Source organism: Moschus berezovskii, chromosome 14 (genome assembly GCF_049115385.1).
Source record: "Moschus berezovskii isolate FMDL1 chromosome 14, NW_MosBer_1.0, whole genome shotgun sequence".
In the NCBI taxonomy this organism is placed as follows: domain Eukaryota; kingdom Metazoa; phylum Chordata; class Mammalia; order Artiodactyla; family Moschidae; genus Moschus; species Moschus berezovskii.
In genome coordinates this window covers 81,720,790-81,748,524 of record NC_142473.1, presented here as the reverse complement: position 1 = coordinate 81,748,524, position 27,735 = coordinate 81,720,790, and the positions used below count along the sequence as shown (strand labels likewise).

General features: G+C 51.9%; 5 protein-coding genes across 8 annotated transcripts; 2 read left to right on the top strand and 3 right to left on the bottom strand.

Moving 5' to 3' along the window:
* The first annotated feature begins 2,346 nt into the window (after window positions 1-2,346).
* C1QTNF4 (C1q and TNF related 4) lies at window positions 2,347-3,497 on the top strand. The gene has a single exon (XM_055422714.2). It carries the CDS (start codon window positions 2,451-2,453, stop codon window positions 3,396-3,398), a length of 948 nt encoding a protein of 315 aa, XP_055278689.1. The 5' UTR covers window positions 2,347-2,450; the 3' UTR covers window positions 3,399-3,497.
* A 319-nt stretch (window positions 3,498-3,816) lies between these two features.
* On the bottom strand, window positions 3,817-7,305 carry FAM180B (family with sequence similarity 180 member B). Of its 2 annotated transcripts, XM_055424111.2 has the most exons (3): window positions 6,139-7,305; window positions 5,268-5,338; window positions 3,817-5,059 (listed from the first exon to the last, which is right to left on the bottom strand). In XM_055424111.2, exons 1-3 carry the CDS (start codon window positions 6,275-6,277, stop codon window positions 4,664-4,666), a joined length of 606 nt encoding a protein of 201 aa, XP_055280086.1. In that variant the 5' UTR covers window positions 6,278-7,305; the 3' UTR covers window positions 3,817-4,663. The 2 variants fall into 2 exon arrangements, with proteins under 2 accessions (XP_055280086.1, XP_088699459.1); XM_088843333.1 differs by lacking the exon at window positions 5,268-5,338 and having other exon boundaries at window positions 3,817-5,094.
* Window positions 7,306-7,428: 123 nt separating this feature from the next.
* On the bottom strand, window positions 7,429-12,635 carry NDUFS3 (NADH:ubiquinone oxidoreductase core subunit S3). The gene is made up of 7 exons (XM_055424107.2): window positions 12,503-12,635; window positions 12,330-12,392; window positions 11,142-11,239; window positions 10,790-10,939; window positions 9,539-9,664; window positions 9,302-9,421; window positions 7,429-7,676 (listed from the first exon to the last, which is right to left on the bottom strand). Exons 1-7 carry the CDS (start codon window positions 12,570-12,572, stop codon window positions 7,509-7,511), a joined length of 795 nt encoding a protein of 264 aa, XP_055280082.1. The 5' UTR covers window positions 12,573-12,635; the 3' UTR covers window positions 7,429-7,508.
* Window positions 12,571-17,520, top strand: KBTBD4 (kelch repeat and BTB domain containing 4). Of its 2 annotated transcripts, none has more exons than XM_055424105.2 (4): window positions 12,571-12,739; window positions 13,653-14,273; window positions 15,325-15,431; window positions 15,885-17,520. In XM_055424105.2, the coding sequence occupies exons 1-4, from the start codon at window positions 12,571-12,573 to the stop codon at window positions 16,743-16,745; spliced, it is 1,758 nt and encodes a 585-aa protein (XP_055280080.1). In that variant the 3' UTR covers window positions 16,746-17,520. The 2 variants fall into 2 exon arrangements, with proteins under 2 accessions (XP_055280080.1, XP_055280081.1); XM_055424106.2 differs by having other exon boundaries at window positions 12,705-12,819.
* A 320-nt stretch (window positions 17,521-17,840) lies between these two features.
* On the bottom strand, window positions 17,841-25,326 carry PTPMT1 (protein tyrosine phosphatase mitochondrial 1). 2 transcript variants are annotated; one of them, XM_055424108.2, is made up of 4 exons: window positions 24,904-25,246; window positions 24,720-24,800; window positions 20,482-20,673; window positions 17,841-18,173 (listed from the first exon to the last, which is right to left on the bottom strand). In XM_055424108.2, the coding sequence occupies exons 1-4, from the start codon at window positions 25,237-25,239 to the stop codon at window positions 18,015-18,017; spliced, it is 768 nt and encodes a 255-aa protein (XP_055280083.2). In that variant the 5' UTR covers window positions 25,240-25,246; the 3' UTR covers window positions 17,841-18,014. The 2 variants fall into 2 exon arrangements, with proteins under 2 accessions (XP_055280083.2, XP_055280085.2); XM_055424110.2 differs by lacking the exon at window positions 20,482-20,673 and having other exon boundaries at window positions 24,720-25,326.
* Window positions 25,327-27,735: the final 2,409 nt, after the last annotated feature.

Here is a 27,735-nt window from a genome sequence, read left to right as displayed (position 1 = left end):
CTTCTCTCCCCTACTATTTTTGCAAAAAGGGAAACTGAGGCAGATAACAGGTTGGTTGCACATGTCTACGTTTAGAAGGGAAAGGTGGTGGAGAGGAAAGCACACTGAATTTGGAGCCAAAAGACCTCCATTCAAGGCTTGCCTCAGGGCTCCATGGGTGACCTTGGGCCAAAACACTTCCCCTGATTGGACCTCAGCTTTCTCTTCTGTAAAATGGGAGAGGGCCCACCCGTCTTGCAGATTAGCTGTGACACCCAGATGGGTGAAAGTGCCCTGGGAAAGGGACTGTGATGAACATTGTGAGATGCAATCTTCACTGCTGCAGGGACCCCCACTCCCCCCACCGCTGCCCTCAACAAGCGACTGGCAAGCAGAATGAGAAAAGGTACTGTCTCTGGAAGGAGAGTGTTCAGCTGGGCTAGGGACTTGGGGGCCTTTCTTATGAGAAGCAGAGAAAGGCACACTTCTCCGCCGCAGCAGCCCCACACAGCTGGGCAAACAGCACGTGGGCCACACCCCAGTGCCCACCCGCCCTCAGGTGAAAGTCCTAGTTGAGCGCAGCGCCTCTGGACACCTGCACCTGGCAATCCTTCTTGGCAGGCCCCCAGCATCTCTAAGTGACACAAAAGGTACACACCCTCCCAGGGTAGTTCCTATAGAAGCCCACATCCTAGGCTGTTGCCAGCTCATTTTCTTTCCCGCTTTGCCTCCACTTCAGGGCTTCAGGGAATTCAATCCCCAAAGCCTGTGCCCGACTAGGAAGCATTATGGAGGAAGCATCTCCCTATCTTCCGAGAGACAATCCTCTGAGTCAAACAGTGCCTTCGCCAAGCTTCCAGGGATAAGGGTTACTAAACCCTAACCCTTTATGTCAAGAACTTGATCATCAACTCTACATCAATATAATTTTAAAAAATTAGATTTAAAAAAAACCCACGCGATCAGATCAGTTTCCCCCCAAAATCGACTGCACGCCCCCCAACAGAGGTGCTCACACCTGCCATCTCAGAGCATCTTCAGTAAGCTTGTTATGCGTATAACCTCCCCCAGTTTATACAGAAGGGGCCGTGCCTGGAGACGTTCAGGAACTTGCCTGAGGTTTCACAGCATGTAGAGGAGTAGTGCCAGGACCTGAGCCCAGGTTTAGTTGCCAGTCTTGCATACCCCACCGCTCCTACCGAGGAACCGAGCTGCTGACCTCACAGACGTGGTGAAGCCCGCTGGAACCACTCTCCCACTGTATCCGCAGCAGCCCCTGGCTCTCTCTTTCCCCTCAGGGACCAACCCCCAAGCCCAGAGGAAAGAGTCCTTTTCTCTTCATATTCTGAGTTTGTGGGGGGAGGGAACTACCTCAAAACCCACTGTTCTGACCTCTTCAGCGCAAGAAGGGCCCCTGGTGACTCCAGAGGTCCAGTGTGGGAGCTGACCCTTGGCTGGGTCAGAGGCCAGGTAATGGGTCAGTTCAGCTGAGTTCAGTCGCTCAGTCGTGCCCGACTCTTTGCGATCCCATGGACTGCAGCACACCAGGCTTCCCTGTCCATCACCAACTCCTGGAGCTTACTCAAACTCATGTCCATTGAGTCGGTGATGCCATCAAGCCATCTCATCCTCTGTCGTCCCCTTCTCCTCCTGCCTTCAACCTCTCCCAGCATCAGGGTCTTTTCCAATGAATCAGGTCAGGGAGCAGCTATTTCCTGCCAAGATGGGGGCTTAAACAGCAGCCATCAAGGAGGGTGCCAGTACAGCCAGCCAGTGCCTAAGTGAGGGGCACGCTAAGGGCCATGGAACAGACCAGGAAAATGTAGCCAATTGGAAGCTAAAGATAATCCCGGGATGTCCTGACCATCTTCTGTGTTTCCAGGGCTCCTGGGTGTCAAGGAGGAGGGGATGTGGCAAGCGCAGCAAACAGGGCAATAGGACCCTTGAACCTGAGCATTTCCACTTGTATCTATCTGCAAAATTTCACACAAAGGGGTTTGGTGGTTAGAAAAAAAAAAGTCACTGATCTAATCTAAATATTCACAAACTGTGGTCCCTGGACGAGCACCATCTCTGCATTACCTGGGAACCTGTGAGCAACAGAAATTCTCAGGCCTCATCCTAGACAAGTGGAGAAGGAAATGGCAACCCACTCCAGTATTCTTGCCTGGAGAATGCAATGAACAGAGGCGGTGGGCTACTGTTCATGGGGTCACAAAGAGTCGGACACGACTGAGTAAGCACAGCACATCCCAGGCGAGGCAGGGGTCCGGGCCAACAATGTGTGTTCTAACAGGCCCTCCAGGTGACCCCAAGGACCGCTTGACTTTTGACAACCTCTGAGCCAGTCTCGGTGTGTAGAAAACCAGGAGTCCGACTCGTGGGTCAAGGCGGGCTGTGCAGGGGACCCGGCCCCCGGCCGCCCCCACAGCCCGCGTCTCCCTCCCCATCGTGCCTCCGTCCCAGGCGCCATGCTGCTGCTGCTGCTGCTGCTGGGCCTGCTGAGCCCGGCTGCCTGCGGGGCCCCGGGGTCCGCGGAGCTGCGCTCGGCCTTCTCGGCGGCGCGCACCACCCCGCTGGAGGGCACGTCGGAGATGGCGGTGACCTTCGACAAGGTGTACGTGAACGTCGGGGGCGACTTCGACCCGGCCACCGGCCAGTTCCGCTGCCGCGTGCCCGGCGCCTACTTCTTCTCCTTCACGGCGGGCAAGGCGCCGCACAAGAGCCTGTCCGTGATGCTGGTGCGCAACCGCGACGAGGTGCAGGCGCTGGCCTTCGACGAGCAGCGGCGGCCGGGCGCGCGGCGCGCCGCCAGCCAGAGCGCCATGCTGCAGCTCGACTACGGCGACGCGGTGTGGCTGCGGCTGCACGGCGCCCCGCGGTACGCGCTGGGCGCGCCGGGCGCCACCTTCAGCGGCCACCTGGTGAGCGCCGCGGCCGCCGCGCCCGCCGAGCCGCGCTCGGCCTTCTCGGCGGCGCGCACGCGCAGCCTGCTGGGCTCGGACGCGGGCCCCGGGCCGCGCCACCGGCCGCTGGCCTTCGACACCGAGCTGGTCAACATCGGCGGCGACTTCGACGCGGCGGCCGGCGTGTTCCGCTGCCGCCTGCCTGGCGCCTACTTCTTCTCCTTCACGCTGGGCAAGCTGCCGCGCAAGACGCTGTCGGTGAAGCTGATGAAGAACCGCGACGAGGTGCAGGCCATGATCTACGACGATGGCGCGTCGCGGCGCCGCGAAATGCAGAGCCAGAGCGTGATGCTGGCGCTGCGGCGCGGCGACGCCGTCTGGCTGCTCAGCCACGACCGCGACGGCTACGGCGCCTACAGCAACCACGGCAAGTACATCACCTTCTCCGGCTTCCTGGTGTACCCCGACCTCCCGCCCGCCGGCCCGCCGGGCCTCGGGCCGCCTGAGCTGTGAAGCCGACCGGAGGGCCGCTCGGGGCGGGGGGCGTGCATGTCGAGCCCGGACCCGCGGCCCGAACGCCCCGCCGGCGCGAGCACGACGGCCCGCCGCGGGCTCTGCCAATAAAGTGGGCCTGCCCGGCGCCTGTCTGCAGAGTCCTGCGCGCCGTCCTCACTGCCACGCTGGTGTCTAGGGGTGGGGCGGGAAAAGAGGGACCGCCCGGGGCGGGGGGCGGCAGGCCGAGGGCAGGATGCTCCCAGGGCGAGCGAGGAGCTGAGAATTTGACTGGGCCCTCCTTGTCTAACTACGCATGGGTCTCCTCTTCAGGTCCGTGTCCAGCAGGGCCCTGTAGTTCTTCCCCGCTGAACTCCGATGTTATTTTTAGGGCCATCTGGTTCCTTTTTTGTGACAAGGGACAACACCCCGTGGCCTCACTGGGGGTACGGGATTCAAGGAAACGGTGTACATTCTGGCTCCCGGTACGGGCGGGCATGGTGAATGGGAAAGGCAGCTGTTATCTGGTTGCCCTGATTCCTGCCTTCCCAGGATGAGGAGTCGCGGTTAACAAACTTAGAGCTGACACAGAACGACACAGGGCTCCAGGAGGCCGAAACAAAACATTTTATGGGATGAGCTGTATAGGATCAGGACTGCTCCAGCCAGTCTCAATCTTCTCCCAACCTCACCCCCTTCTCTGAACCTTATTGAGATGGACCAAAAAAACATTTCTCACTTCCCTGCCCCCCAAAAGATAGTGTTCCACTACCTGCTTCCACTCATTCTTCTAACTAAAAATGTCCAGTCTATTCTCCTAGCCCAGATGGGATACTCGGGCAACTTAGGGACCAGAGTGTTTCCTGTCCCAGAGCCTCAGTTGGGTTTAAAAGAGCTATCTACATAAGACTGGGCACTGGGCAGTTAGAAGTTACCTGGGCTGCCGGGGTAGGAGTTGGAGGGCCTGACCTGGCCTTACTTGGGAGCTTCCCTTTCAGCATCTCTTAAACACACTTCTCAACCCTGACCCCAGCATGCGTGCACACACACACACTGCCTCTAAGTCCTGCCTTTAGGTCTATGCCTACCGGTCTGGGACCCAGAACCTGGGCCCAAGGAAGATGGGGGAGGGGTAGACTGGGGTCCAGTTAAACAAGCCAAGCCCAGAGACCCGAACACGGTGGGAAGAACCGGGTGCCAGAGGGAAGCCCCTGCCAACAGTGGGTCTGGCTCAGGTGGGGGTGGGGGGAGAGGGGGAAGGAGGGATGGCAAGCAAAAGGGGAGGGTTAGGGGAAGGAGTCAGCGATGGAGGCCCAGGGCCCCAGAGAAGGGGGCTGGCCCTGGGGGCAGAAGTCCTTGCACAGGTCCCAGAGTGTTTCCTGTGCCAGGAGGGTGAAGACCTCGGCCCAGCGGCCTCTCTCCTCGGCCTCGCTAGCCACATGGAGCCGGTAGACACAGGACACGCCTGTGAGGAGCAGATGTTCAAAGTCCCAAGGGCTCAGAGGAGGTCCCTTCCGCAGGTTCTGGAGCTGCTGCAGCCGCTGCTCAGCGCCCTCCACGTCCCTGGGCACCTGGTGCTGCAGGAGGAGGCTGAGCCGGCGACCTGGACGTGTGGATGCCAGTTCCTCATCCTGGAGGTGCAGCTGCCCCACGATATCCAGCTCCAGGCCTGCCCAGAGCAGCTGCAAAGGGAGCCACGTAAGGGGCGGGCTGCGGCCTAGGGAGCAGGTCAGCGAGCAGTAGAGTGCCGGGGGCCACAAGCAGGCAGTAGGACCCAAGCTGGGTTACCCCCTCCCCCAGCAGCCCCAGCTTGAGGCATCCCCCTTCCCAACCCTGAGCTCAGGGACCTCTGGATACTCCCACCCCCACATCCCAGGCTGGAGGAAAGACCTCGAACATCACTTCCGGGGCCTCTGGCTCCTTCGGGCCACCTCCCACGCTGGTGCTGTCCATAGGCTGCCCTGGGGCAGCAGAGAGGAGTCAGGGCCCTGCCAAGCTCCACCCTGAACACCCCAGCATCCCCAGAGTGCCCCTGAGCTGCCTGGTAGGGGTGCCCAGAATTTCTTCTGTCTACAAAAGAACAGGAATGCCACCCCATGTCCACCTCCCCCTACACACACGCACAGTGACATTCACTCTCCCAGGCATCATCCCAAATCCAGATACCATCTCGGCAAATGTCCAGGACTCCTCCTTGAACTTCTACAGTTCCCCTGGCCAAGAGCTCCAGGCCAACGAGTCACAAGACACTTCACTTCCCATTCCCATTACCCCTCCCTATCATTGTTTGGGGACAGCGTGACCTGAAACAGTGCCAGTGACCCTCCCCAAAGGTGAAGACCCCTTTGAGAAGGACCTGGTCCTTTCCCACTCCTCAGTAAGTGACTGTGTGCAAGACAGGAGGCCAGGCAGTGCAGGATGTCTGCTGCGGCTCCCTCATCTCTCTGGGGTGCTGCCTAACCCTTGGAATGCCTGTCCTAAGCCCAGGGCAGGTCAGGAGGTCGTGCTTTGCACATCAGCCGGAAGAAGCCCAAGACCCGTAGAGAGCGCCTAGGGCGAACCGGCCTCACTTCACCTGGATCTTTCTGGTTCTGAGTGAGGCCCACATCATTCCATCCCCCACTCCACAGCACAGGGCAGCCTGGCAGCTGTCACACCCACAGTTCCTAAGCCCTACTGGGCTCAGATAAGACCAAGTGTGACTGCTGTCAGCCAGCAGCCTTCCTTAGTTCCCATCCACCCCACCCCAAGGCCCGTGTACCTGCACGGTGGTAGGTTGTGGTAACCCCAGGGAGGAGGCAAATGGCTACCGTCAGCCAAGCCAGGAACTTCATCGTCCCGGCCATGCCCGACCAGGTCCTCTGAGTCTTATCCTTCCTGGTGTCTCCCTGCACCTCCATCCGCCTGGCACACACTGGGGCTCCAACTTTCCACTGCAGGCTGTTCCAGCTGCTCCCTGCGTTGCGTGTCAGTCTTCAGAGCTCAACAGGGAGGGGCTGGCTCTGGCTTCCTAGGGGCTCTTTCCATCCCAGAGAAATGTGGAATCTGGTTGTTGGCAGTAGGAGCCTGGCTCCCAGCTTGTCAGGCCCTAAGCCTATTCCTGCCCAGATGGGCGGGATGCTTAGTTAATAGGAAAAAGGCATTTGGTAGCAAACAGCTCAGGCTTGGCCCTCCCAAAGAGGTAGGCGAGATCCCAGGCAGTAAGACTGCCTTACTATCTGTCCTCACCCCCAAAACACTCTGAAACTGACTCTAGCCTCTGACACTCAGTCCAGCCCAGTCCAGCCTGGCCCAGCCTCCAGGAAGCCCCTCAGTAGCCAAGAACAACAGCCGCAAAGCCTCATCTTCCAACTGCCTGGAGGGCTGGCTGAGTGGCCCCTGGACAGGCAGAGAACTCTTCCCCCTCAGGCACTCAGCCACCGGTGGAACAGACCCCAGACTGGCTGGAATGGGGAGTAGTTTCCTGGCACAGATTGGCAGCTCCTGATTCCCTTTGGCCCCAGACTGGGACCCTCCTTTGCTTGTTTACAACATTCTCAGCTCAGACCAGAGTACAGGAAGATTCCCTTAGCCCAGGCCCGATGCGCTGTCATGTTGCAGGACACAAGGTTCAAGATGGGCTGCAGCTCGTCCCAGTTCTGGCTGTTTGCTCTTGGAACCTTGTGGTTTGAACAGGATGAGGGTGGGTGGGGGTTGCCCTATTTTCACAGGCCCCTGGACCCATCAGCTGCCACGAGACAGTCTGCTATGACAAGGGGCTTTCACCAGCAGTGGCTGAGACTTCTCCAATTCTCAGGAGAGGCACGCCACACCTGTCCTAAGCCTTGTGAACTGTGAGAACTTTCCATTTCAGTTCCAGGATCTCTCAGAAGTATATCTAGAAGTATATCTAGACAGGTTACCCTGTCTGAAACTGCAGTATTTAGCCACATCGAAATGGATTCCCAGTTTGAAAGTCTCTCTAAGGGAGTCAGCAAAACCCCTGCCTGCACCTCCCTCCTCTCCTGAGTTCAAGCTTCACATCTACTCATGGTAAGCACACAGAAAGCGGTGAGCCTAGTAGGATTTTATTTACAAGGATACTCAATTATAGGTAAGGCGCTTTCTCGGATACACATGCCTTCCCTGAAACTACTTGATTTCAGGTTTCTTGTCTCCGGCTTCAAGCTTGAGACTCTCAGGGGGCTGGCGATAGGCAGGGAAAGTCTCCCATGGGCTGTTCAGATCGAACTTGCGGAACTCTTGAGCCAACTCCACCGGCTCGGCCACCACCCGCTTCACCTCATCGTCATAGCGTAACTGGAGAAGAAAAAGGCAGGTCTGAGCATTGAGGAAAGCCTGTTGCAGCCACTAAAGGCCCACTTTCCAAAGCTTTCCTCAGCCCCTTTACGCCTCTGTCCCTGACTCCTGTCCCAGCCTCTTTTAAGTCTCCATCGTCATCTATGTTACCCATTAGGTCACAACCCAACCACCGTCTAAAACGGCCTCTACCTCAAGCTCTGCCATCACCCAGGCAGGCTTTCCAGTCCATTACGTCCACGTCCTGCGCTCTGAGCTCCTCTTCCACCAGAGCTGACCTTGCCCACCTATCCACATACTCCTTTTGGTGGGACCTTCGTCCTCCAACCAGGGATCGAACCTGGGCCCATGGCAGTGATAGCATGGAACCCTAACCACTGGACTGCCAGGGAGTTCCCTCTCACGTCCTGTAAGTTGATGGTAAGCATTTGCCCAGGATGAGGGAGCAAGTCAGTGGCTGAAAAGAATAAATCTAAAAAAAAAAAAAAAGAATAAATCTAAGCTGACAAGCACTCAAGTTCAGGCCCTGTGGCCTTGGCACTATCACTGCCAAGATGCAAGGTAGTAAACTTGGAACCACTTTTCTTGTTACTGGAAAATCAGTAGTTGGATAAGGTGAGGACAATCAGCTGCTACAAATGGGACCATGCTGAATATTAAGAAAACAGAAGCATCTGCATACTGAAGAGAAGGGGCTTGACTGCCACTATCTCAACATTTCTAAAAAGTTATTTGCTACAAATACAATAAACCGCCTTCCTGCTAGTAACCTGCAGCACACTGCAGCACTGAGTCCGTTCCATTCCGTTCCGTTCCGTCGCTCAGTCGTGTCCGACTCTTTGCGACCCCGTGGACTGCAGCCTACCAGGCTTCTCTGTCCATGGGATTCTCCAGGCAAGAATACTGGAGTGGGTTACCGTTTCCTTCTCCAGAGCTGAGTAAAGCACTGAAATTCAAGGCCTGAACATGTAGTGTCTTGCCTTCTCAAGAGATCCAGGGCAGGGTAAAAAGACACTCCACTTTCAGATCTTGGTGACAAACTGTGTTCTCAAATCTGCTTCGGTCATTAAAATGACCATTAAAATAATGGGTGACAACAGGTGAGCATTTACAATATACCAGTTTTAAACATACACCAATTAGTTTACTACAAATCTACTATTGTTAAGTACTACTCTTGTTCCCATTTTGCAGATAAGAAAACTGTGTCAGAGTGGAGCTCAAGTAGAATGCAATATTGATGCTCTTCAGTTCAGTTCAGTTCAGTCGCTCAGTCGTGTCCGACTCTTTGAGACCCCATGAATCACAGCACGCCAGGCCTCCCTGTCGATCACCAACTCCCGGAGTTCACTCAAACTCATGTCCATCGAGTCGGTGATGCCATTCAGCCATCTCATTCTCTGTCGTCCCCTTCTCCTCCCACCCCCAATCCCTCCCAGCATCAGAGTCTTTTCCAGTGAGTCAACTCGTCGCATGAGGTGTCCAAAGTATTGGAGTTTCAGCTTTAGCGTCAATCCTTCCAACTGATGCTCTTAACCCACCACAATCCACTGGCCATAATTCCTGCCCAGCATCCCTACCAGTCCCTCCCTCTCAAGCCCGCTGCCTATTTCCAAGGCTCCTACCTCAACATAGCCAGACAGGGGGAAGTCTTTCCGGAAAGGATGTCCCTCAAAGCCATAGTCTGTTAGGATTCTTCTTAGATCAGGGTGGTTAGCAAAGAAGACTCCAAACATGTCCCAGATCTAGAAAAAAGAGGCAACTGGCCATCACAGGGGTGAGGGGCTGCACTGCATCCACTGAATCCAGTCGGTTCTGCAACTCTGGCCCAGGTGCAGGGCCCACCATGTGCAGTAACTCACCTCCCTCTCATACCAGTTGGCTGCCTTGTACACAGACACAGAAGACTCAATGGGCGTTAGCTCATCCGTATAGGTCTTCACACGGATCCGCGAGTTGAAGCGCAGAGAGAGCAGGTTGTAAACAATCTAGGGAGGGTGGAGGGAGCCGGATGACCGAGATGGCCAAAGGCTGAGGGGTCTGGGACGGAGTCCGTGTGGGACCAGAATGAGGGGATAAAGGTCCACCCTGTGAACCTGCCTTCTGTTCTGAAGCTCAAAACCCCAAGACGCTCCAATACTCACAACTACTTGCAAGTGCCTAAGCCACACTGCAGCTCAGCCTTCCAGCATGCTTGTCTTTGCTCACATTACTGGATGTCTCCCAACTCCTCCTCCCCGCCACCCACCCCCCATGGGACTAATACCTGGTCTCCTAATTATCCATCCAGAGTCAGCACAAACTTTCTCTCTCCCTTCATAAAAGCCTTCTAGACTGGGCTAAGTGCCCCGCTGTGTTCTTACAAGATCCCATGAATTATGTGATTACAGTAAACTTTTAAAAAAGTATATCAATGTTGAATCTACTTTGTTTTCATAGGCTTTTCGGGAGTGTAATTAACAGTCACTGAATCTACTTTGTGGTGGTGGTTCAGTCGCTAAGTCGTGTCTGACTCTTGCAACCCCATGTACTGCAGCTCCCCAGGCTCCTCTGTCCATGGGATTTCCCAGGCAAGAATACTGGGGTGGGCTGCCATTTCCTCCTCCAGCAGTAAACTATTCTAGGTGTCCTTCTGCCTCACTAGAGTGTGGGGGGCTTCTGGAAAGCAGGTATTGGGTGTTACTTCTCTCTCGATCCCAGGATCTGGCAAAAAGAGTAGGTGACGAGTAAATAACAACAGCTAAATGTACCGAGAACTTACTGTGTGCTAGCAATCTCCCTGAGCTATCTCAATGAATACTCACAACCACCCTGTGAGGTGGGGTGGGTTCACAGTTTTTTAAAATACTTATTTCACACATAAGAAAAACTAAAGCTCAGAAAGACCAAACAAAATGTTTGAAGTCACACAGCTTATTAATGGCAAAGCTACAACTGAAACTCAAGGTCAGCCTGATTCAGAGACCCCGCGTTAACTGCTGTGTTGCATTTGTTTGACCTGAACAGAAACTAAGGCGGCTACGGTTCCCACAGGCAGCTGTCACCCTGAAACTGTGCTGTCCGCTGTCCCCTTTCCCTCCTTCACACTCCAAACCTCAAATCTTCTGACTGACCTCAAAACGGTTCTGCCGGGTGGGGATGTCCACCGCTGTCAAGTCAGCCAAGGATTTGAATTGTGCGTTGCTGTGATCCCTGAGGAAAGTCAGCACTGGGATGACCCCATCAGGATGGATACAGATCTCTAACTCATTGAAGCAGGACACCTGGCGGTACAGAACAGGAGAGGAGAGGGAACAAAGCTACAGACGGAGCAGAGAACTTCAGCTGGAATCTCCTGGTTTAAGGCAGAGAAGAGCAAGTTGGGATGGAGGAGTCTGCGCTTTGCTTCCAGGCTTCCTACTCCCACATGCCCTGAGAACATGGTTCTTTCTTGATCCAAATCCAAACATCAGTAGTGAATATTACCTGAACTTGCTGGACATACTTGGGCAGGATTTCAGCCACATACTCTCCAAAAGCTGAGAGCTGCTTGTGGGCCACATCATTCCGTGGTCTGACAGTGGCTGGAAGGAGAAGGCATATTTTGAAAAGGAAAGTAGAAGGCAGCAGTCAGCCTGGCAGACTGAGCCCTGCTTAGTCTCTTGAGCTTGTGAGGCATTCTGTTCCCCAGTCAGGACTCCCTGCAGAACCCTGAGAAAGGTGAAGACAGAAAGTTCCTCTTCCACGGAACAGGAAGTGATGAAAACGTTGGGGAAATGCTACCTACACGATCCACAAAGACTGGATTACAGCTGGGGTGTTTGCTTCTTCTCAAAAATACTCCATGGTTCTTCCTTTTCAATGCCTGCAATCCTGCTAAAGCAGCACGGGTCTCAGTTCTCTCACCACACCAGGAACTCTTTAAGTGTGAGAACTATAACTTTTATGATTCTCTGTGTCTCCGTAACATCTGGCTCATAGTACGTTCTCAAACTAAGAACTTCAGGGCTGAAAAGCCCTCACAGATTATGTAGTTGAAACCTTTTTTTGGGGGTGTGGGGCACAGACCAGGAAACTGAGGCCCAGAAAGAGGGAAATATCAGGTCTCCTGATTCCCCGGTGGCTTATGTTGACTGGAACTTATCTCCATACACTCATTCGGGCAACACTAAATCACTGCAGAGGGATTGTTTTCTCCGCCTTTGGCAGGAGGCAGGCCTATTTTGTCACTTACTAGTGCTGTGATCCTGGGCAACCTCTCTGAACTGTTTCCTACTCTACTGTAGAAGAGTATAATACTATCTACCTCGTAAGATTGTTGTGGGAACTATGATCATTAATCGCTTAGCAAGGTGCCTGGCATACAATAAACACTCAATTAACGTGAGCTACTATTATAATAGGGCTCAGAACCAGAGTTTATGCTTCTCATTTTAAAAAGCTTACAGTTTAATCAGGGACAAAGGGAGGCTGAAACGGACAAGCGGCAACAGGGCCGTAACAGTTGCCCAAGGACACAAGGAGGGCCCTTGCAGTCAGCTCTCCAAGGACAAGCAGAGGCTTGCCGGGAGGACGCAGAGAAGGACAGGCCAGGACAAGGGCAAACATCTGACAAAGGGAATGAACGCGGCCCCGCCTGCAGTCCCGAGAAGGACCGGACTCGCACATACTCACGGCGCGTGTCGGCCGCAGCGCTTTCCCGCCTCACCGGCGACGGCACCCAGGGTCTCCCGGCCACTGCGTGGGAAGACAGAGACACTGAGGCGCAGGATGAGGCCTGAGGGGCTCCCTCCGCTGGGCGCGTCGCTGCTCCCGCCCCGGGCCTCAGCCGGCTGCCCACTGGTCACCTCTGGCCAGCGCCGCGGACCCCACGAGCCTCTGCCAACAACCCCGAGCCGCCGCCGCCGCCGCCGCCATGTTTCCCGGATGTACACCAGGCAGCCGAGGCCAAGCCCGTAGGACACGGAGCCCCCAAGGGCACGGACCGGAAGCGGAAGTGTGCATCAGACCTTCTTCCGGGCGGACGCGGGGCCAGAAGCAGAGGTTCCGGGTTCCGGGCTTCGGAATGAAAGGAGGGAAGGCAGGTGAGAAAGCGAAGCCCGCAGGTGGGGAGACCGTGAGGCGAATGTGGCCCTAGTTTGGTGTGACAGAGGCTGGAGAAAAGGCAAGGATCCTAAAGAACCAGTTGGATGAGAGGAGAAGAAGGGACGAGAGCTCTGGGTTCCACATTCCACACCCCTCCCCCGCTCCCTGAGCTAAGCTTTTGCCGAGGGCCGGCGGGCCAGGCTAGGGGGAGGGGAAGAGAAGAACGGTTTCCCTGGCGACCGTTTCCCGGGCGACTCCAGGTGGAGCGGGGACACTTCACGTGGCGATGGGCCGCCTCTGGCCCCCTTGCCGGAGACCGATCGTGATTCGTCTCGCGTTCTGGGACGAAGCCTTGGGGAGTCTTTAGAGCGAGCAGGGAAGTGCCAGGGTGAGGCTCAGAAAAGAGCAGATGGGGAGTTGAGAGATGTCCCAGGCTGAATCTCATATTGTAAGGTCTGGATTCCCTGCGCCAGGGAAGAGGAGCCTGGCTGCAAGGACGTAGGGGTCTTGTCGGGTTCTGCTGCCCGGATCCTCCACAAGTCCAGGGGTTATTTGGTTGGGCTTTTTAAAATCACAGGCTTCTTCCAGTCCCTTGCTCTCATATGTTGACCTAAATACCAAGCCATTTGTTACATCATGAAAAAGGAGTTTTCCGTGTTTTCTCAGGGAAATACCTCGCGGAGGAAATCTTGATTTCATTTGGTATGTGATGTCACTGTGAGAGAATGAGCCCTTTGATGATCTCTCTTTGGTTCCGAGAGATCATCAGAGTTGTCATTAGCAGGGCCAGGACTAAGGCTAACCTGGGCCGACCGTGCCCTCCTCCCTTTTCCCTTCTCTCTCCCTGAGTTGGGCAGTTAGAGTCATAGACTGTGGCTTCCTTAAGTTACTTAAGGTGGTGTTGTTTTACAGACAGCTGGCAGAGAGAGAAGTTGGCTAACACCATGGAATCGCCAGAGGAACCTGGAGCATCCATGGATGAGAACTACTTTGTGAACTACACTTTCAAAGATAGGTCACACTCAGGCCGTGTGGCTCAGGGCATCATGAAACTGTGTTTGGAGGAAGAGCTCTTTGCTGATGTCACCATCTCCGTGGAAGGCCGGGAGTTTCAGCTCCACCGATTGGTCCTCTCGGCTCAGAGCTGCTTCTTCCGGTCCATGTTCACTTCCAACCTGAAGGAGGCCCACAACCGGGTGATTGTGCTGCAGGATGTCAGCGAGTCTGTCTTCCAGCTCCTGGTTGATTATATCTATCACGGGACAGTGAAACTCCGAGCTGAGGAGCTGCAGGAGATTTATGAGGTGTCAGACATGTATCAGCTGACATCTCTCTTTGAGGAATGTTCTCGGTTTCTGGCCCGCACAGTGCAGGTGGGCAACTGCCTTCAGGTGATGTGGCTGGCAGATCGACACAGTGATCCTGAGCTCTACACCGCTGCCAAGCACTGTGCCAAGGCCCACCTGGCCCAGCTGCAGAGCACAGAGGAATTTCTTCACTTGCCCCACCATCTGCTCACTGATATTATCTCGGGTAAGCAGAGGGAGGGGGAACGTCTTACCCAGCTGCACTGGTGTGTGATGTTCGGTGAACATTCTCCTTTAGGACAAGGGTACCCTCAGGCACCTGGTGTTCGTTTACATTATTATTCTTTTTTTTCTTTTTGGCTGCATCCAGCAGTATGTGGGACCTTGGTTGCCTGGCCAGGGATTGAACCTGGGCCCTCTGCAGTGGAAACATAGAGGCTTAACCACTGGGCTGTACGGGAAGTCCCACATTATTATTCTTGATAAGAATTTCCTTAGATACCTTCTGAGAGAGAGACTGAGTTGACGTTTAGTAGTTAATGTCAGAGACAGAGGCCCTTCCAGAGGAAGAGATTAGGAAACTAAAGCAGCTTTTCACATTATATGCAAATATCTTAATTAAGCCACAAAAGGTAGTGAGGAGCTCCTTCCTCTCTTGTGCATAAGTGTTCTCATCCCTTCTGTACTTTGCATGTATTTGTGGGACTGGTTACCTGAGTAAATTGACAGTGAGTCAAGATAGTTGGGGGCTTCCCAGGTGGCACAGTGGTAAAAAAAGAAATCCACCTACCAATGCAGGAGACACAAGAGACATCGATTTGATCCCTGAGCTGGGAATATCCCCTGGAGTAGGAAATGGCAACCCACTCCAGTATTCTTGCCTGGAAAATCCCATGGACAGAGGAGCCTGCAGGAAAATCCCTCCTGCAGTCCATAGGGTTGCAAAGAGTCAGACACCTAAATAAGAAGCTTCTCAAGTGACTGGCCAACTTTTAGGTAATAATCCTAACCCTGCAAGTGGGGTATAACTGTACTTCAAGTGTGAGCTTTGTAGCCTAGTAGATTGCTTCCATGGCAAATAGGAGAATATCAAGTCATCCACTTTGATTAAGGAAAAAAACAGGGCCATTTTAGGTTAATTTCTCATACACACACATACATATCTATACAGGTGGTAGCCTGACAAAGAGATTAACATTTTTAAAGCCACTGACTCTAAATTTTCCTTATGGATCCTCAGCCTGCCATTGACCATACCTTTCCTCTGACTCTTGCAGATGGAGTTCCATGTTCCCAGAACCCAACAGAGGCAATAGAAGCCTGGATCAATTTTAATAAAGAAGAAAGAGAGGCTTTTTCAGAGTCACTCAGGACTAGCTTGAAGGTAAGGCAGATTTCTTTAGGGCTGGGACACCATACTATCCATGCATTCCAGCCATCTGTCTGCTTGGCCTCTTTGGTGGTTGGCAAGTAAGTCTCTGGCTCAGAGTTGATAAGAGCTGGGGTGGAGGATATGTATGTGAGCCTAGAAGCCAGCAGCCTCTGGGCTCCAAAGCTCCTTGAGAGAACTACTTTCATCATTGCATTAATGACCAAAGCACCAACTCATCATAGTGATTAAAAAAGCTGGAAGGATGAGTGTAACAGGTTTTCTGTCCCAACATAAGGTACCTGAAAGACAGTGATCAGAGGAGAGGCAGGGTGACACAGTAACTAGAAGGGAGTAGGTCAGAGCAAGATACAAGGGTGTGGTCCAGGACCGTAAGGGTCTGCCTCTCAGCTGCGCCTTTAGGCTCGAGCTGATAGACACCGTTTATAACTTTAATTTTGCCAATAGGAGATTGGGGAGAATGTACACATTTACCTGATCGGGAAAGAGTCATCTCGTACCCACTCGTTGGCTGTGTCCTTACACTGTGCGGAAGACGACTCCATCAGTGTAAGTGGACAAAACAGCTTGTGCCACCAGATCACAGCAGCCTGCAAGCATGGCGGCGACTTGTACGTGGTGGGAGGGTCCATCCCACGGCGCATGTGGAAGTGCAACAACGCCACCGTGGACTGGGAGTGGTGCGCGCCTTTGCCCCGAGACCGACTCCAGCACACCCTGGTGTCTGTGCCTGGGAAGGACGCCATATATTCACTGGGTGGCAAGACACTGCAGGATACCCTCTCCAACGCCGTCATCTACTATCGGGTGGGTGATAACGTCTGGACTGAGACAACCCAGCTAGAGGTGGCTGTGTCAGGGGCCGCTGGCGCCAACCTCAACGGGGTCATCTACTTGCTGGGGGGGGAGGAGAATGACCTGGACTTCTTCACCAAACCGTCCCGACTCATCCAGTGCTTTGACACAGAGACCGACAAGTGCCACGTGAAGCCCTACGTGCTGCCCTTCGCGGGCCGCATGCACGCGGCTGTGCATAAGGATCTGGTGTTCATCGTAGCCGAGGGGGACTCCCTGGTGTGCTACAACCCCCTGCTAGACAGCTTCACCCGGCTCTGCCTTCCCGAGGCCTGGAGCTCTGCCCCATCCCTCTGGAAGATCGCCAGCTGTAACGGGAGCATCTATGTTTTCCGGGACCGGTATAAAAAGGGGGATGCCAACACCTACAAGCTTGACCCTGCCACTTCAGCTGTAACTGTCACCAGAGGCATTAAGGTGCTGCTGACCAATTTGCAGTTTGTGTTGGCCTAAGGCTGTTGAGGGCAGGAGCAGCTGGCGTTCGCCCTCCCTCCCTCCAGCACCTCCCCATCCAAACTCAAAAGTCCCCCCAGGCCCCCCCACTCGGGTATTATGTTACTTTCTGATACATGTTAGAAAGGCAGAGCCTCAGCCCTTACCTGAACTCCTAAGAGTGTTGTGGCTGGGGCTTTTTAGACTGCTGCTGCTCAGGCGGCTCCTAGAACTGAGAGTAGGCCAGCCTGTTCGCCACCCCCTTGTAATCTTGAGCCTCGCTCACTGCAGATCGCTTAGAGCCAGCCTCTTCTCCACCCCTAGGCACAGCCTCCCCTCTCTACATAATCAGTGTTGAGTAGAAGCACCCCTGACCCCAGGACGGAAGGAAAGATGCCCAGTCCCCGTTTTTCTCTGTGGCCTGCAAAGTGGCTCGTTGGTCATTTTCCCACAAAGAGTTAGGTGTTCGAGTTCTCCCTCAGGTGTTGCTTGGAAAAGACGGACTGAACCGAAGGTGTCCTTCACCAGCAAGAGTCTACCCCAGAGTTCAGGGTGTGCCGTCTACTGTTTCTCATCTCTCCGTCAGAAGATGTACCCTTTGGTTTTATTTTTGGCTTATTCCAAGGAGTAAGCCAGAAAGAAGTAGAAAGGATTATTTCTGGTTAATAGCAGAAACTTTTTTCAAACTCAAATATATATGGTCACTACTGTTTTAAAAGCTCTAAGATAAATCAAGAGCTAGGAACTGTTCATACAAATAAAAGTTTTTGAAGGGATATGTGTGTGTTTTGAATTCTAAAGGGGTGACTTCCCAAGGGGAACTGACTACATACCCACACATTTCTAAGTCACAATACTGATTGAATCCCATGCTTCCTTTGCTACACATAGGATGACTGCCCCAAACGTGAGGACAGCCACGTAAGGCCAGTGGACTAGGATTCGGACAGTGGGAGAGAGCCGGGGCTGGATATTTCTCTGCCCTTCTCCTAGTGTTTGAGTTACAGGGCTAAATATTAGGCACCACATCAGGTGCACGACAGGTTTCTTTGATCTTGTAAACCCTCAGCCCGGTCCCATTTCCCCATGCCCCATGAACAGAAGCCACACTAAATCTAGCCACACAACAGTGTTATTTCAGGAAAATGAAACAAGACAAAGGGAGCAAAATTAACCATCACTTAGCACATTTCTATTATGTCAAGTCGGGCTTAAGCCCCTTTGGTCCTGTTAAACATTTTCGTTCTGTAGGAAGCAGCATTGTTTTGCGTTCTTCCTAATCCACGTGTGTCATGTCAGTGGTGTGTGCTGGATCTCGTTCTTGGCCGCCCCTGCAGTGGTCACCCTGTGGAACTCTTTGAGGACTTCTAGCTGACCAGGTCTGATGTAGATGTGGGACCGGATCTTGGTGATGGCTCTTATGGCCTCCTCTGGAGTCCAGTGGTGTACCTGAAGTGCAGGGTTGGGAAGTCAGAGAAAAGAAGGAGCAGGTGTTAAGGGGTCCTTGACCTGATAACCGGTGTTCAAGGGCTCTCAGTATTTCTTTAAAAACAAAAACAATGACCCCCACATTATGGGTGGGAGAACACTTTAGCCCCTCAGTCAGCCAGTCCCACAATTCTGTGCAGCAGGCTGGTGAGTTGAGGGAGACACAAGTCAGTCTTTCTACGTAATTCTTGTTCTGCTAAACCCTGGAAAAATAGGTTGAACACATGAAGCTGAGGTCCTAAATTCACACGGGCCAAGACCTACTAGATACCCTCGCTGAGCTAGGCTGTTGGTTACAAGAATTGCCTGGAAAGAGTACACAATTGATGTCCTAACTTGTCACTGCAGCTAGAAAAGAGTACTTTTAAAATTTGATGAGGTTGATCTTCGTGTCCTCAAGATACTTATTTGTTTAGAACGCAACGGAACCAAGAAAGTAGATTTTTAGTCTGCTGGTTTAATTCTCACTTGGCCCAAAATATCTCCTGACACCCAGTTTCCAGCAAAACAGACTCCTAATGACCAAAGCTTTAGTATTGTTAAATCATATATTCACCAGGCCACAGTAACACAAGGCCAGGCCATTTATCTTTACATTTCCTTTTACCTTAAACTATCTAAATTACTTAGTCAGTGCTCTTCAGGGGCCTCAGGTAACAAAAATGAGCTGAGGGTGTGTAACAGGAAATGATGGACTAGCTTCTAAATGTTTTTAAAAGCATTCCCGCTGCCAGTCATCAAATTGATAGGGAAAATTCTGTTGGAGCCACTGTTTCTAGAAACTAATAGCCAGGACTGCACTCTGAAATACTTAACAAAATGTGAGTCCTCTTGAGCTGTGGTCAGCGCTGTTATCCACAGCACTATATTTCCTGGCGTGCCGTTTATGACAAATGTTTCTAACCTTTTGCTTGTATTAACATCCTTTGCAATTCCATTGTTTGAGTGCCTGCTCTAGGTCAGCGTTTGACATAGTTCTTATTTGAGTTTTGTAACACATTTAGTTTGAGGAAATTGAGCATTGGAGAGGGTAACCCACTTTTGCCTAAGGTCACACATGTGGCAGGTTGCAGCCTGTCTGCAAATTTCAGGTGTCTTCCACCTCCCAACGGCCTAAAATTGGGAACACTGCTCCTTCTAGCAAGGTCCGCCAATAGATTGAAGATCTGCTGTACAGGGGACCAGTCCATTCCCTGGTGGCCCAGTAGTAAAGAATCTACCTTCCAGTGAAGGCAATGTGGATACGCTCCCAGTTGGGGAACTAAGATCCCACATGCTGCAGGGCAACTAAGCCCACTCTGCAACAGAGAAGCTCGCGAACTACAGTGCGGGCCCAGCAAAGCCAAAACAAAAATAAAGAGGGACTTCCTTGGTGGTACAGTGGTTAAGAATCCACCTGACAATGCCGGGGACATGGGTTTGATCCCTAGTTCGGGAAGATTCCACAGGATGCAGAGCGACTATGCCCAACAGCCACAGCGACTGAGCCTGCGCTCTAGAGCCCGGGGCCTGCAGCCACTCAAGCCCCTGAGCCCTAGTGCTGTACATGCGCGCTAAGTCGCTCAGTCGTGTCCGACCTGCGCTCTAGAGCCCGGGGCCTGCAGCCACTCAAGCCCCTGAGCCCTAGTGCTGTACATGCGCGCTAAGTCGCTCAGTCGTGTCCGACCTGCGCTCTAGAGCCCGGGGCCTGCAGCCACTCAAGCCCCTGAGCCCTAGTGCTGTACATGCGCGCTAAGTCGCTCAGTCGTGTCCGACCTGCGCTCTAGAGCCCGGGGCCTGCAGCCACTCAAGCCCCTGAGCCCTAGTGCTGTACATGCGCGCTTAGTCGCTTCAGTCGTGTCCGACTCTGTGCAGCCCCATGGACTACAGCTCACCAGGCTCCTCTGACCATGGGATTCTCCAGGCAAGAATACCGGAGTGAGTTGCCATGCCCTTCTCCACCGGATCTTCCCGACCCAGGGATCGAACCCAGGTCTCCTAATGTCTCCTGCGTCGGCAGGTGGGTTCTTTACCGCTCCGCCACCTGTGAAACCCAAACACAGTGTGCAGAGCACAGCGCCTGTACTCTGCAATAAAAAAGAAGCCACCACAGAAACGTTTGCACCTCAATGAGAGTAGCCCCTGCTCACAGCAACTAGAGAAGGCCTGCAGTCAGCAGCGAGGGCCCAGTGCAACCGAAAGATGAAAATCTAACAATAATAAAGGAAAATAAAAATCAGATTGCTTTTAGAAACGGCAGGGGGCACCAGCCCAGAAAGCCCTTTCCTACCTGCATCAGATACGCGGCCACCATGGTGGCACTCCTGGAGCGCCCAGCCTTGCAGTGCACGTAGACACACTGGCCTCGCGACTGGTACTTGAGAGCAAACTGCACTCCTTTCTGGAGGTGAGCCAGGGTCGGGACTCCAGTCATGTCTACCGTGCTTAGCCACAGCTGCTCCACTCCTACTTTCTTCCACTCCTGGGGCCAGGTCCACCAGCACGGAAAAGAAAAGGAAAAAAGCCTGATATGAGCGGTGGGAAGATGGACTCCCACGAGACAGCAAAGCAACAAGGAAGGTTCATGGTGTATGGTAATATTTGCAGTAAACTGTTTGCCTGAAAAACTTCACTCAGAAATGTCTTTAAAATGACTGACTTACATGGTCTTTCATCAAACAACAGCAATGCTTCTGAGTTAGAATTATGTCCAAGATTTAAAGCATTCTTAGTATTCGAATCTTTAGTGACAGAATACAAACTGTATAAAATTCATCTACGAAAGCTGCGTAACAGTTTTTTTGCATGACCTTGGCGCTTGTGCAGTGATCCAGCTGCAGGGTTCGGCTACTACATTTTGCAAGGCCTTCTATTTCTCTGCCCATAAGTCTTCTCTTTTTTACCACTTTTTTGGACAGGGGTATGTGGTAGAAAATAAGAGTTACTTTAAAATTAAAATAATGCACCTACTTTTGTTAGTGCAATATTATTGCTTAGAAGATAATCACGATGGCATGATCACTCACCTGGAGCCAGACATCTTGGAATGTGAAGTCAAGTGGGCCTTATAGAGCATCACTACGAACAAAGCTAGTGGAGGTGATGGAATTCCAATTGAGCTATTTCATATCCTGAAAGATGATGCTGTGAAAGTGCTGCACTCAATATGCCAGCAAATTTGGAAAACTCAGCAGTGGCCACAGGACTGGAAAAGGTCAGTCTTCATTCCAATCCCAAAGAAAGGGAATGCCAAAGAATGCTCAAACTACCACACAATTGCACTCATCTCACACACTAGTAAAGTCATGCTCAAAATTCTCCAAGCAAGGCTTCAGCAGTATGTGAACCGTGAACTTCCAGATGTTCAAGCAGGTTTTACAAAAGGCAGAGGCACCAGAGATCAAATTGCCAACATCCGCTGGATCATGGAGAAAGCAAGAGAGTTCCAGAAAAACATCTATTTCTGCTTCATTGACTATGCCAAAGCCTTTGACTGTGTGGATCACAATAAACTGTGGTACATTCTGAAAGAGATGGGAATACCAGACCACCTGACCTGCCTCTTGAGAAACCTGTATGCAGGTCAGGAAGCAACAGTTAGAACTGGCCATGGAACAACAGACTGGTTCCAAATAGGAAAAGGAGTACGTCAAGGTTGTATATTGTCACCCTGCTTATTTAATTTATATGCAGAGTATATCATGAGGAATGCTGGGCTGGAAGAAGCACAAGCTGGAATCAAGATTGCTGGGAGAAATATCAGTAACCTCAGATATGCAGATACCACCACCCTTATGGCAGAAAGTGAAGAGGAACTCAAAAGCCTCTTGATGAAAGTGAAAGAGGAGAGTGAAAAGGTTGGCTTGAAGCTCAACATTCAGAAAACAAAGATCATGGCATCTGGTCCCATCACTTCATGGGAAATAGATGGGGAAACAGTGGAAACAGTGTCAGACTTTATTTTTTTGGGCTCCAAAATCACTGCAGATGCTGACTGCAGCCAGGAAATTAAAAGACGCTTACTCCTTGGAAGGAAAGTTATGACCAACCTAGATAGCATATTAAAAAGCAGAGACCATTACTTTGCCAACAAAGGTCCGTCTAGTCAAAGCTATGGTTTTTCCCATGGTCATGTATGAATGTGAGAGTTGGACTGTGAAGAAAGCTGATTGCCGAAGAATTGATGCTTTTGAACTGTGGTGTTGGAGAAGACTCTTGAGAGTCCCTTGGACTGCAAGGAGAACCAACCAGTCCATCCTAAAGGAGATCAATCCTGGGTGTTCATTGGAAGGACTGATGCTAAAGGTGAAACTCCAATACTTTGGCCACCTCATGCAACGAGTTGACTCACTGGAAAAGAGTCTGATGCTAGGAGGGATTGGAGGTGGGAGGAGACGGGGACGACAGAGAGTGAGATGGCTGGATGGCATCACCGACTTGATGGACATGAGTTTGAGTGAACTCCGGGAGTTGGTGATGGACAGGGAGGCCTGGCGTGCTGTGATTCATGGGGTCGCAAAGAGTCGGACACGACTGAGCGACTGAACTGAACTGATTGCTTAGAAGGAAGAAAAGAATCAACAGAAGAAATAAGGCCTCTGGCAAACTGGGCAACTTTTCTTTTTTTTGCCTTAAGACTTCAGATAGAGTTCTTGTTATTAATCTCTTTAGCAAATCAGACACATGACTCTGAATGAAGGTCAATATATTATACAGCTCATGAAATTAACCAAAAATAGCAAAATCTGGCAGTGTGTGTTTACACATCAATTACATCAAACACTTGGGGAGCCTGTTACATATTCATGTTCTTGGGCCCTGATTTAAAGTTCCTGAGTCAGAATCTCTGAGGGGTTGTACCTAGGAATGTGCTGTCTTAACAGACAGCCAGATAATGCTTCCCTGGGGCTTCCCTGGGGCTCAGACGGTAATGAATCTGCTGCAATACAGGAGTCAATCAGTTCAGTTCAGTCACTCAGTCGTGTCCGACTCTTTGCGACCCCATGGACTGCAGCACGCCAGGCTTCCCTGTCCATCACCAACTCCCGGAGCTTGCTCAAACTTATGTCCATCGAGTCAGTGATGCCATCCAACCATCTCATCCTCTGTTGTCCCCTTCTCGTCCCGCCTTCAATCTTTCCCAGCATCAGGTGTTTTCCAATGAGTCAGTTCCTCGCATCAGGTGGCAATGCAGGAGACCCAGGTTCAATCCCCCAGTCAGGAAAATCCCCTGGAGAAGGGAACGGCAAACCACTCCAGTCTTCTTGCCTGGAGAATTCCATGGACAGAGGAGCCCGGTGGGCTGTAGTCCACGGGATTGCAAAAAGTTATGCATGACTGGGTGACTAACACCACTACTGCTAGATAATGCTAGGCCGTAATAAAATGTCAGGACTTGGAGATTTCTTTTCTCTAGGCTAGTGAGGTGAGATAGCAGATCTCGATGCCTCACACCCAGAGACCAAGCACTTTCTGTGGCTTGCTCCACAGGACCGACCACACTGAGGCTAATAACACATTTTGGCTAATAACTCCTGAGGTTCTGTGGCAAAGTTCGGTGGGAAATCAAGGAACTGCTATCTATTCTTTAAAAATGTATGCCATCACTGACCAATAGATTGTAAATGTGAGTCACAATTATTTTTTTTAGATTTCAAAAAAGATCGATGGTTTGAAATAACTGCATGTTCATGAGGCTCTATCAGTACAGTAAACAGGGAAGATAATTGTGCAGTGCTAATAGAAGTCAAATACTATAAAGACAGGGCAACACTTAATGACCATCGTGAAGAGTTCCACAGAAAAACCACTCACGTCTAATGAAAATTAGGTTTTAGGCTTGAACTTCATTTATGACCATGCTTTGGAGTTCCACTATCATCTCTAACATATAAATGAAATTCCCTCAAATAAAAGCCAAATGAATTCTATGCAGTTTTTGCAGAGTTTTATGAATATCAGGGATTGGGGGCAGCTTTCCTTTTTATAGTTTATAGGGCCTTCGTCTTGAATATCGAACAGTGTCTGATCCATACTTAGTGCTAAGTAAGTGTTGTATGAATGAAAGCAAGGCAGAGAATAGTTGCCTTTCAGGACTTCCCTCGTGGTCCAATAGTTAGGACTCTGCCCTTTCAACTGCAGGGGTCGGAGGTTTGATCCCTGATTGGGGAACTAATATCCCACAGGCTGGGAGGCGTAGCCAAAACAGAAACGTTTCCTTTAAAGTTCTGGTTACTGATCTGAGTTACCAAACCGAGAATACACGTGTGCAGAAAGGAGTAATCCAAGCTGGGCCACTCTACTGTGAAATACCTGTCACATCAATTTCTAATTCACAAATTAGTTTCTACCCCCGTCCAGCTGTAGGACCAGCTCCTCGGAGGCAAAAAAAACAAAAAACAAGCCTGGGACGCCCGTGTCTGGGGCAAGGTCACCTACAGCACAGCCTCCCCCCAGCCTCCTCCGGGCTCGCCCAGACCCCGGAGTGGTATGGGGTGGCGGGCGGGGCGCCGGGCCCCGGAGCCTCACCTTGGAGGAGTTGCACAGGAACCTCGTCTCGTACTCCTCGTTCATGGTGATCACCCCGCGCACGTTCTCGTCCTGGACCAGCTGCCGAGGCAAAGAGGGGGCTCAGAGAGGGGCGGGCGGCCGAGGCGCGGGCGGCGCTCGCCCGGCTCGAGGCCCCGCCGCGGCCCGGCCCGGCCCGGCTCACCCGGCGCGTCATGCTCCGCAGCGGCAGCGCGCCCAGCAGCACGGTGGGATCGATGCGGTGGTACCAGTCGCGGTGCGCGCGGCCGGGCACCTTCCCGCGGAACACCGTGTACAGCAGCGTCGGGTAGTAGAGCACCCGGGCCAGGCCGGCCTCCAGCAGCGCGCCGGCCGCCATCCCGGCCCAGCCCGCGCGGCGCAGCGGCGACCCGCCCACCGCCGGGCCGGGGGCGGGCGGCCGCGGGCAGGGCCCCGGCGAGGACGGCGTGGCCGGCGCGGGCCTCCCGAGCGCCGCGACCGCGGGCCCGGCCCCCGCGGGCTCGTCGGGGCCGCCCGCCATGGCTCGGGAGGAGGGGCCGCCGGCCGCCGGGGGAGGGCCCCGGGCTTCCCGGGCGGGAAAAGGCGCCCCGGGCCGAGCGAGGGCCCGTCGGCGGGCCCGAGGCCGTGAGTACCGCGGGGGGAAGCCGAGCCCGGCCTGAGGCTAGTGAGCCCCCGCCTCCCGAGGGAGGGCCGCGACTCCGGTGGCCCGCGGGCGCCCTGACCCCGCGGGTGCAGCTGTGACCCCGGCCAGCGAGCCTGGGGCGCCTTCGCCAACCACCGGCCGGAGCGAGGGGCCGGCGGCCCCACCGACGGCGGCACAGGACCCGGAGGAGGCTCTGCAGGGAGTCCAGAGCTCAGAGCCGAGGGGACAGTAAGCAGAGGGGCCAGTAAGCAGAGGGGCCTGATCCGGGACAAACGGGGGACCTGGGTTCGTCCGGCCCTTCCCACCCCATCCCCACATCTGCCTGAATTGCTGGCTCCCGCCTTCTAATTAAACTGCAGTAAGTGTGTGTGTGTGTGTGTGTGTGTGTGTGTGTGTACATAGTGAAACATAGGTATCAGTTCAGTTCAGTCGCTCAGCCGTGTCTGACTCCTTGCGACCCCGTGGACTGCAGCCCGCCAGGCCTCCCTGTCCATCACCAACTCCCCGAGTTTACTCAAACTCATGTCCATTGAGTCGGTGAGGCCATCCAGCCATCTCATCCTCTGTCGTCCCCTTCTCCTCCTGCTTCAATCATTCCCAGCATCAGGGTCTTTTCAAATGAAAAACAGATATAAGTGATATCTGTTCTATTTATAAAAATATATTAATATTAAAAATATTCTCATAGGTACTTTTCTGGCGATCTAGTGGTTAAGACTCTGTCTCCCAGTGCAAGGAGCACCAGTTCCAATCCTGTCAGAGAAATAAGATCCCACAACCTGGCATAGGCTAGACCAAAAATTAAATAAATAGAGGTTTAAAAATATATATATATAATGATAAACATAAAACCCACAACCTGCAAATAAGCAAGAGGAATAGTTGTCACACTGATTATTTATAGTTAAATAGCACTCTGAAAACTTGTGCTTTTTTTTTTCTCGCTCAGTCGTGTCCACCCACTCTTTGCGACCCGTGGACTGTAGCCCACCAGGCTCCTCCGTCCATGGCGTTCTCCAGGTGAGAATACTGGAGTGGGTTGCCATTTCCTTCTCCATATGTTGTGCCTTTTAAACACCTTATCTTCTTGTACAGATGGCACATATGAATAACAACGGGAACATCCAGGAAAGCAGGATTTAATCACCCATAATCCTACCACCTCAAGCACATTTTTTTCCTTCCAACTTTCTTTTCCATGTGTTATCATTAAATTTTTTATAACAGTTTTATTGAGATATAATTCAGATAGCACACAGTTTATTCACTTAAAGTGTACAGTTCAATGGCTTTCAGTGTATTTGCAGAGTCGTACAACCATCACCACAGTCGATTTTAGAACACTTTCAGCGTCCCCCGAAGAAGCCCTCTGCCCAGCGAATCGTCAGCGCCAGGTCCCTCAGCCCGCCAGGTCTTGCTACTCACTCCTTTACTTTCTGTTTCTGTGTGCAAGTTTCTCTGCGGACTTCTGGTCTCATTTGTTTGGATGTTTGGATGTTCTCATGTTTTGGATAGGTGTGTTCTCATATGTTCTCATCTGTGCGGATGCCTATCCAAGCACAGGATTTTGAGTTGTATAATGGTGCTGTGTGATTTATGTGCACCATTTGAAAAATCACTGGTGTCACTTGGTAAAATTTTGTGTCACCATGTTTGTTCATTCCCTCGTTTTGGTTGCTGCCATGGGGTGTGTGGGATCTTATTTCCTTGACCAGAGATGGAGCCCATGCCTCACTGCAGTGGAAGCCCGGAGTCAAGCACTGGACCACCAGGGAAGTCCCCATAAGCACCTTCAATATTACTACATTATTTTTATCATTTATAATGAACCAAATTACTATACCGTAATGTGATCATTCTATTATTAGATATTCAGGATATTTCCACATTTTTATTATAAAATATTTCAACATGAAAATTTTTTCTACTTTTTTTATATTTAGAACTACTATATTAGGATAGGTTCCTAAAAGTGGAATTACTGTGTCAGAAGATAGTTGACAAGTTTTGCTCTATATAAAGTATATAAGCTGAAAAGTTTCATCCTTACGCCCAAACCCACTCTTCAGAAATAGATTTTTACACGCATATCTTTTTCTAACGTTTTGTGATGAACCTTTTCATAGTAAAAAATTAAATAGATTCAACAGGGAAAATTCATATAATCACTATCCAAACTCCACAATCAGCATTTTATTGTTTGTTTTATCATATTCATCCACTAATCCTATTTTTGCTACTTTGAGAATATATATATTTTATAAAAATTGACTCATCCTATACCTATTGTTCTATCTCCCAATTTTTACAGTCAGCATTATTTATAAGTATTATATCAATACAGATAGATGTACATTTTCTTCATTCTTTTCA

Coding starts and splice junctions, on each gene's coding strand:
- C1QTNF4 (XM_055422714.2), top strand. CDS start 2,451: ATGCTGCTGCTGCTGCTGCTGCTGGGCCTGCTGAGCCCGGCTGCCTGC.
- FAM180B (XM_055424111.2), bottom strand. CDS start 6,277: ATGGAGGTGCAGGGAGACACCAGGAAGGATAAGACTCAGAGGACCTGG. Junction 5,339..6,138: donor CACAACCTACCACCGTGCAG/GTACACGGGCCT, acceptor CTGCTGCCCCAG/GGCAGCCTATGGACAGCACC. Junction 5,060..5,267: donor CCCCGGAAGTGATGTTCGAG/GTCTTTCCTCCA, acceptor CTCCCTTTGCAG/CTGCTCTGGGCAGGCCTGGA.
- KBTBD4 (XM_055424105.2), top strand. CDS start 12,571: ATGTTTCCCGGATGTACACCAGGCAGCCGAGGCCAAGCCCGTAGGACA. Junction 12,740..13,652: donor AATGAAAGGAGGGAAGGCAG/GTGAGAAAGCGA, acceptor GTTGTTTTACAG/ACAGCTGGCAGAGAGAGAAG. Junction 15,432..15,884: donor CACTCAGGACTAGCTTGAAG/GTAAGGCAGATT, acceptor TTTTGCCAATAG/GAGATTGGGGAGAATGTACA.
- NDUFS3 (XM_055424107.2), bottom strand. CDS start 12,572: ATGGCGGCGGCGGCGGCGGCGGCTCGGGGTTGTTGGCAGAGGCTCGTG. Junction 10,940..11,141: donor AGTATGTCCAGCAAGTTCAG/GTAATATTCACT, acceptor CTGTACCGCCAG/GTGTCCTGCTTCAATGAGTT. Junction 7,677..9,301: donor CCCTGTCTGGCTATGTTGAG/GTAGGAGCCTTG, acceptor TTTCTTCTCCAG/TTACGCTATGACGATGAGGT.
- PTPMT1 (XM_055424108.2), bottom strand. CDS start 25,239: ATGGCGGGCGGCCCCGACGAGCCCGCGGGGGCCGGGCCCGCGGTCGCG. Junction 20,674..24,719: donor TCCTGTGCAACTCCTCCAAG/GTGAGGCTCCGG, acceptor ACCTGGCCCCAG/GAGTGGAAGAAAGTAGGAGT. Junction 18,174..20,481: donor TGGCCGCGTATCTGATGCAG/GTAGGAAAGGGC, acceptor CCTGCACTTCAG/GTACACCACTGGACTCCAGA.